This window comes from Anolis carolinensis, chromosome 2 (assembly GCF_035594765.1).
Source record: "Anolis carolinensis isolate JA03-04 chromosome 2, rAnoCar3.1.pri, whole genome shotgun sequence".
Lineage (NCBI taxonomy): Eukaryota > Metazoa > Chordata > Lepidosauria > Squamata > Dactyloidae > Anolis > Anolis carolinensis.
Genome location: NC_085842.1, coordinates 231,108,895 through 231,117,871, shown reverse-complemented (window position 1 = coordinate 231,117,871; position 8,977 = coordinate 231,108,895). Strand labels below are relative to the sequence as shown.

The 8,977-nt window shown below is 36.5% G+C and overlaps 1 protein-coding gene across 14 annotated transcripts in view; it reads right to left on the bottom strand.

Moving 5' to 3' along the window:
* Positions 1-287: 287 nt before the first annotated feature.
* elavl2 (ELAV like RNA binding protein 2) overlaps positions 288-8,977 on the bottom strand; it is a 212,990-nt gene continuing 204,300 nt past the window's right edge. For 11 of the 14 annotated variants that reach the window (XM_008103466.3, XM_062971873.1, XM_008103471.3 and 8 more), the window contains 2 exons: positions 5,365-5,403; positions 288-3,068 (listed from right to left, as the gene is read on the bottom strand). In XM_008103466.3, the coding sequence (XP_008101673.1) occupies positions 2,738-3,068; positions 5,365-5,403 (370 nt within the window). In that variant the 3' untranslated portion in view covers positions 288-2,737. The remainder of the gene's footprint in view (positions 3,069-5,364; positions 5,404-8,977) is intronic. The other 3 variants (XM_062971874.1, XM_062971872.1, XM_062971870.1) reach the window with 1 other exon arrangement.

Sequence of the window (8,977 nt, the reverse complement as noted above, 5' to 3'; positions counted from 1 at the left end):
TCTTATTGTCATGAGAGTGCTAAATATCAATGCTGATGCATGTAGGTGTACTATCAGGCTTATTTCACACCATAAAACCTGCATGCAAAACTGACATCATGTGACAGAACCTGGATATGGATGGATAATACGCAAATCAAAGTATTTTGTGTTGAGGCAAATCTTGTTTTTGCAATAGGTACCAAGTTTGAACCCATATTTAAAATCTGTAGGGGGAAATATCTCACATCCAAAAAAACGTATTTCAAAAATAAACCAAAGTGCTAAAAGAGCTCTGCACCACACTGTTCTTTCCCTTCAACTTTTGTTTATTGATGTACTGAACATGAAAAAGTACAAAGGATCCAAACACAAAAGAAAACATGTACAGCCTCTTTTAAATACTCAACAGAATATATTTTTTCTACTCCAACAGATGTGAATTAAGTCATACTGTACAACTTCAAATAAATACCAGCCTTACATTTTATTAAGTGCTCTGAGAAACAGTGTAAAGTGAAGCCCAATAGTCATGCCTTCTCATCAATGCCTTTTTTTGTTTGTCTTGCTACAATAGCATATAGTAGCAAAGAATGTAGCTGCTGTTTCCCTGCCCGCACCCCTTCACCGCAATGGATTCTCGTTTTGTTTTCCAATACATAGAAAATTTGTGTTAACCCAAAACAGTTGCTCAACACCAAAAGACAAGTGTTTTCTCTAGGAGGCCAATTGATTTGAGTAGCATTGAATGGGTCTAGCATGAAAAGTCGCTTGACACTTTAGCACACTTTATTCTTCCACAGTATTATGTACTGTACTATACTGAAAATTTATAACTACAGTTTCGTTTAAAAAATAAGAATCAAAAAGCAACTGCAAAGATCATGTACAAGTATGTTATGCATAGCACACTGCTTGTTCTAAGGGGAAGCATTATGAGCATCTCAGTTTATACAAAAAGCAGGACGTAACTATATAGTTGTCAGTGCATCCTGTTGAAGGCACTGCAGCCTTCAGCTTTTTAAAAATTTATTATAAGCTAGATGCTAATCAGAAAATAGTAGTATTTTTTGACCTTAGATTTCTTCCATACATGGTAAAGACTTTATTATTTCCCCAAATAAGTGATTTAAGCATCATACAAAGTTAAATTTCAATAGCATACAGGTATTTATGATTCTGGTATGAAAAATGTAAGGAGTTTGTTCAAAACCTATGGTTATACTCATTTTTTACCACAAACATATTTATAAACAAAAATGTAGCATCACCATAAACAGCTGAAGCTAGACTATCTACAGACAAAATTTGCAACATATCTGATACACTGTAAATTCAAGTCCTCAGGACAACAAAAATGAATAAGCAGACCTCAAGTAACAATCTTAATGCCATTTACAAAGGAAAAAAGGAACATACAAAAACATTCAAAATTTGAACATCACTTGGCATGTTAAGTAAAGGAAACGAAAAATCAGAGGAAAACTCAAAAGTATTAGCTGAAAAGAGGTTCATAAACTAAAGATCTTATTTACATTACACAAAGCTCAGGTGTTAGCCTTAAACGTAACTTTCAAAATACCTTCAAATATATCCAACGCAAGACTGCTTCTTCCCGGTCTGCCACTGTGCAAACCATGTGCAAACATCTTTGTTTTCTTTAAGACAAAACAATTCTTCAAACAATACTGCAAGTACATCACTAAACACCATGAGCTCTATCTGAAGGGAATTCTATAGGAAGAACAGATTTTCCCCCCCATCTCAGTTAATTTAAATTTCTTGCCTGCTCTTAATATACTTTTAATTTTTTTCTTTTGTTTCAAAATCACAAGTTAACGTGAGCCACCTATCACATAGTAACCAGGATGTTCAGAGACTGCACCAACGATTACAAAATCAAAACCAGCAGTGTTTTCCCAGTGATTCCACTTCTTGAGTAACAAAGATCTCTAAAGAATTTCTACATCATAAATCTCTCTAAAGTGTTTTTCCCCCCAACCACTGCAAATTTCCTGGTAAGTTTTAAAAGCTCACTAGGTGTCATATGAAGAGATTTCTCAAAGTATTCAAGTCAAAATATTTGTTCCAGGACCTGTAAAAAGTTTCTCCAAATTTTCTCTTTTTTATAAAAATAGATGCTTTGTTTTTTTAAACCCACATCAAAGAGGCTCTTATCTCTTTGGCAAGGTACTGCTTTACGAAAAGTTCTCCATTAATCTTACAATAAGCTTTTATAATGCACCACCCCCCTTCCCCAACCCAAATAATAATTACAAAATAAATATTTTTAAACTTTATAAATAAAAATGTAAACTTCAAAACACTTTTCTCAAACGGACTAAACAGCAAGGCATTAAATTGTAAATCAAACACAACATAAGACTAATCAACTCAAGAATTGTAACACAAAGCCTCAATATCTACTCACAGGTTCAAGGCAGTCGTGTAAAAGAAATTTCTTCCCTTAGCTCAAACATTTTAAAAGGTCCGCCTTCTTCAAAGAAGGCAATAGAATGCATTGTGACAGGTAAAAACCCTGTACCTTTGTCCATATTCAAACATAAGATATTTAAGAAGTTTTAATTCAAATACTAGCAATAAAAAATCTCGCATATTTCTTAGGATGCTAGTCTGTTATTTCCCCCCCTCCCCATCTCAACACTGACTTACAAAGACATTTACTAATGTATAAAGTTTCTTTTAACTTGCCTTTGTTGAATAGTTTTCAAATATAAATTGGGCTGAGGGCAACTCATTAGGCTTTGTGCGTTTTGTTTGTTTTAAACGAGACCTGCAAAACTCTGTCTCCAAGGCGGTATCCATTCAGGCTGGCTATTGCCATGGCGGCCTCATCATAGTTTGTCATAGTCACAAATCCAAAACCTTTGCACTTGTTTGTGTTGAAGTCGCGGATAACTTTCACATTGGTGACTGCTCCGAAGGGTCCGAACATTTGCCACAGGATGCTCTCGTCCGCATCGGGAGCTAAATTGTACACAAAAATGCACCATCCGGTTCCCGCATGTCCCGGGATATTGATCCCAGCCAAACTGGTCATTCCATCAATAGTCATTGGAGAAAACCTACTGCCCAGCGCAGAAGAAAAAACAAAAACAAGAAAGTTATGTTTAGGAAAAGACTGGATCAGAGTCAGGATTTTAGAATGCAATCTATTTGCACATAATAATTAATGAATGAATTAAACCAAAAGCTCTTCTGCCTAGCTTCTGTATGCATTTGTGGTTAATGTGTTTGTTTCTTCCTTCAAAGTTTGTGGTTTTAGCCAGAGCTACATTATGTTTCTAAGCATACAAAGCCCACATTGCAAATGCCATAGTGCAGTGATTTTCATATAACATGCCAGAATTATTGTTGTGCCTTGTGCTATTGTTGTGCCTAGCAATGCGCTGTGAGCATTGGTGATAGTCCATGCTCATATAACTCTCTCTGTATATTATCTCTTCTCTGACTCTTCTGAAGTCTGACGAGCATGCTGTGTGTGTCCCCAGAATTGGGTATGACTGTTATGTAGACCACTGCTTAATCTGTGGATCTCAAACCCAAATGGGGTCCCTCTAAGTAAATGTTGAGGTCACAAAATATTTCGTAATTGTAAAAGGTTTCTGAATGCCACCCATTTACACTAATGTTAGCAGCAATGTGCAATGTTTACACTGTAGAAAATGTTTTAGCTCTACTCCACAAAAAGGAAAATAAGCCTGTTTAGCAATGCTGATTTCTATACCTATTTCATATACCAATATACTTGGGGTCATGTAAAAAAAAAACTGGGTGGAAAGGGGTTTTCTATCTCCATTGTACCTGAGTAATTACAACTACAAAGGGTTGAAACTCATCAGAACAAACTGCCTAAAAAATCTTCTACTGTATCACAATAGTAGAGTTTTCTGGATGGGTTGTATTCTTGCTTTCCTACCTCAAAAAGGTGTGTTTCCAATTGTAATTAATCATTGCGTTATTTTTTAAAAAATTAAAATATTTTAAAAAGGACAAAATGTAAGCCTTTATTAAAAATATTGTGGGGATGAAATTGGCCAAACATTGGAAGTATTTTACTAATTCCTTTTTGTGATACAGACAAAATTAAGCCACATTGAAAAGTTACTGTTACAAGTTTAGCACAGGTATTCTCTTCTCTCTCACATGCAAACACCTTGCCCCTGTCTTTTTCAAGCAGGCAAGTGTTACAATGCAATGCTAGCCTTCAATTTGAGATTTCTTTTCTGGTTTAGATCCTTTTTTAAACCTTTATAAAATATCAATTGTAATACTTCCTCTGTCTTACAATGTAGTGACAATCTAATCAGGTTCCTCCTACCACTAACCTAGAAAGCCATTAGCAGTGGCACATCTACTGTAATATGTAATTGTTTCAAACACATTCATTTTTAGTTATTCATATCCTGATTTTCTGCAAGAATAATTTAAAACCTCACTGAGGCATACTCAAAAAATGCTTTCATGCAATGGGAAATATATGGTCTGGATTCCTACTTTCTTTCAATTTGATTTCATTTTAAAGAAATGGCTGCATTTTTGCCACATTATCTAAATGATGACCAGTTTCCTATATCAAAAGCAAGAGTAGGCAATGAGACCCTTCTGATGTTACTAATGTGTAAGTCCCCATATTCCTCACCATTGGCAATACTGGCTTGGGTTCATAATAGTTGCATTTCAGCAACAACTTACTAGAGGTTCACATTTTGCCTGTTCTTAAGACTGTATTGTTATTGTTACTGGGTGCCTTCAAATTGTTTCTGACCTTTAGTGATCCTAAGGGCAAACATATCCTGTGTCTGAGAGAATGTGACTTGCACCCAAGCCTGTCTATGGCTGAGTAAGGATATAAATCCTGGTCTCCAGAGTCATAGTCCAAGGCTCAAATCACTACACAATGCTAATTCTTGTATCATTATTAGGCTGCCGTTATCCCTGTATTAAGTTTGTTTCCCCTCACTATCTCCAATACTATTGGCACTGGAAAATGACTTGCTGTGGTACCTCAGTGGCTAAATTGAGCCTTAGTCACCCTAGAACAAAAAGGTCCTAAAATTATTCCAAAACACATAATTCTGACTAAGGAGGCCATACAACATTAAAAGCCAAGAAAACAGTGCACAAGCTACACAGATGAGCAATATTAAAATGCTGGAAACTGATGAACTCATAAAAGTGGTGACATGACAGGTAGTGGTGAATAGATGCACTGAAATAAAACGATGCTAATGTATTCACATGCAAATTAACATAACATCATCTACAGATATTTAAAAGGTACCAATACTCCAAAATGAATTCGAGAGCTATTACAATATTAGCAACGTTAATTATTAGGAACCAAACAATATTCCTCATTACCTCTTCACTCCATAAGCCATATTGAGCAGATTGTCCAACCTGAAAAACACATTTAGTGAAATGTTCAGTCTTTGGATCTTTTACCTTCAAGGGAAAGTTGCTACTTTTGTCTGGGAACGTTTCTCGTCGAAGAGGTTTACAAGGGCTTCTGATGTATGACTAATATATATTACCTGTACTCACCCTGTCCCCCACTTTGCTAGAGAGAGAAGGGAAACTGTACAAGTATTTTCACAAAGCCAACCTTGATTAAATTTCCATTAGGTATTTATGTAAAAGAGCAGCTCAGCCTCAGGAGGATATAAAACAAGACTTTCAATTCAACACTATCAAGACAATTAGGCATTTTTAAAGCAAAAGAACACCTGAATTAGAATAGTTCAGAGAATCAATTTTATACAGAGATGCTTTTCAGAAATCCTTACCCAGCAAGGACTACATTTTGCCTACACTCTCACTCCATTACCAAAAAGCCTATCAGGTTGAAAAAGAATCTCAGTTACTCTGTGTTTTTTCTGTTACTCAGTGGGAAATCCATTCTCTACTCCATTTCTGATAGCAAATTAGATTGGCCTGAATACAGATTTAAATATATTTTGAGCAGACCCGTTGAAATAAAAAAAAAACACATTAGTCACGACCAAATTCAATTCAATGGTCTGTCAAAAGTGTGACTATAATAGGATCCAACCTGTAACCTTCGAATCCATGTTAATTATCTGTGCCACCATTGCAAACACTTATCGTTTTCAAGAAGTAGTCGTGTTAGTCTGTTACAATATGCATTTTATACTACACTAGCTGTGCCCGGCCACGCGTTGCTGTGGCGAAGTATGGTGGTATGGGAAATAAAGTATTGAGGAATTGGTGGTAGTTAAGGTAAAGGGTAAAGGTTTTCCCCAGACATTAAGTCCAGTCATGTCTGACTCTGGGGGTTGGTGCTCATCTCCATTTCTAAGCCGAAGAGCCAGCGTTGTCCGTAGACTCCTCCAAGGTCATGTGGGATGACTACATGGAGCGGCGTTACCTTCCCGCAGGAGCAGTACCTATTGATGCACTCACATTTGCATGTTTTCGAACTTCTGGTTTGGCAGAAGCTGGGGCTAACAGTGGGGGCTCTCTCCGCTCCCCCAATTCAAACCTGTGGCCTTTCGGTCCAGAAGTTCAGCAGCTCAGTGCTTTAACACGCTGCGCCATCAGGGGATATTATTTCCTAAAGGTTGTGAATATACAATATTTCTGATTGGTTTTTTTTGTTTGTTGGAGGCAAGTATGAATGCTGCAATTAGGAAAAATGATTAGGATGTAATGGCCTTGCAGCTTTAAAGCCTGGCTGTTTCCTCCCTAAGTGAATTTTTTGTTGGGAGGTGTTAGCTGGCCCTGATTGTTTCCTGTCTGGAATTCCCTTGTTTTCAGAGTGGTGTTGTTTGCGATATTTTATGTGCTTCTACTGTCTGTGACCCTGAGAAAACAGGATTTGCCAGACTTTGATGATGGGAATACTTCGTTGGGAGGTGTTAGCTGGCCCCGATTGTTTCCTGTGTGGAATTCCCCTGTTTATTTACTGTCCTGGTTTTAGAGATTATATTGTTCTGCATTATTCTATCCCAGTAATTATTTCATATTAAAGAAGAATCTCACTTATCCAACATTCGCTTATACAATGTTCTGGATTATCCAACGCAGACTGCTTTTCATAATCAATGTTTTTGTAGTCAGTGTTTTAAATTCATTGTGATATTTTAGTGGTAAATTTGTAAATACAGTACAATAGAGTCTCACTTATCCAACATAAACGGGCCGGCAGAACGTTGGATAAGCGAATATGTTGGATAATGAGGAATTAAGGATAACCCTATTAAACATCAAATTAAGTTATGATTTTACAAATTAAGCACCAAAACAACATGTTAGACAATAAATTTGTCAGAAAAAGTAGTTCAGTACACAGTAATGCTATATAGTAATTACTGTATTTATGAATTTAGCACCAAAATATCATGATATATTGAAAGCATTGACTACAAAAATGCGTTGGATAATCCAGAACGTTGGATAAGCGAGTGTTGGATAAATGAGACTCTACTGTAAATACTACATAGCATTACTGCGCATAAAACTACTTTTTCTGTCAAATTTGTTGTATAACATGATGTTTTGGTGCTTAATTTGTATAACGATTACCTAATTTGATGTTTAATTGGCTTTTCCTGAATCCCTTCTTATTATCCAACATATTCACTTATCCTGCCGGCCTGTTTATGTTGGATAAGTGAGACTCTACTGTATATTGATAATCTTAAATTATCTGCTTAGAACTGGATTATATGAGGCCCCTTCTTCACAGCTGTATAAAATGCACACTGAAGTGGATTATATGGCAGTGTGGAGTCAAGATAATCCAGTGCAAAGCAGATAATATAAGATTATAAATGGGTTATATAGCTGTGTTGAAGGGCCATGAGTCTACACTGCCATATAATCCAGTGCAAATTAGATAATCTGTGGAAGAAGTCTAAGTGAGGCCTAAATCTGCCTGTCCCCTAACTGAAACCTGGCTGTCCCTTGGTTGCTAGGCAACGAAGTGGGCAGAGATTAGCCCTCTAAACTGGCAGCAATTGGATAAAAACAATTATTGCTCTCCCTCTAATTAGGACTTTATTTTTCTTTTCTTTTTGTTGTATCAACCTTGAGGCGTGGATGATGGGTTGTGTTGTCAAATTTTGAGGTTGGGGGGCCTGTACTTTTGTTGTTTTGTGAATTGCCGTGATGCCATCACTCTTTTATATATATAGATCTATTCTTAATTAAATGTCAGAGGTAAATGGGCAAACTGCAAGTACTTATCAAAATTCTTCCATGTCAGCATATTCTGACCACACAAACCCAAACCTGAACTTAATGCAAAGGTAAAAACTTACATGAAGCAAATAGTTTTCTGCTTGCCCAGATTTTTGGAGTTCCTCACTAACTGTTGTCTAGGAAACAGAATTCAAACTCAAGAACACCATTTCCATCCCATCCAATGTAAACTTAAGTAAAGCATCTTAATCAATGTTAACTGTGATAAACTTTATATAGAAATGTGATTACCACTTTGATCTGTTCTCAAGTTGGAATAGGTTAAGCAGATGAAGCAAATACTTCTAAGACCTCATCTACACTGACCATTTAATGCAGTTCAAAGCTAGCTTCAAACTGCAGTGGCCAGACAACAAACGCCGAGAAAAGCATGCAAAAGAAAACCTCTAATGTGCATCAGCCCTCTGTGGTTTGTATAATCACCATCTGGGCCTCAAACTGTTTCTGGGATTTCCTGTGTAATCATCTGCACAGCAAAAACGTTTTCTCCGATACCGGTTTTGAAACTACTGTAAAAGCTCAGTGTAGATGGGGCCTAATTTTTAAAATCCAAATTAAGAATGAAACAGCACTACTAGTATCCTGTATTAAATTCAAATGGCAGTCAACACAGATTGGACACAACATACACAAACATAGAACAAATATAATACAGGATGAGTATTCCTTATCCAGAATTAAATACTCCAAAATTGTCTACATGGGTGGATGAGGTAGTGCCATTGTTGCTTCCTAATGATTCAGAGAACAC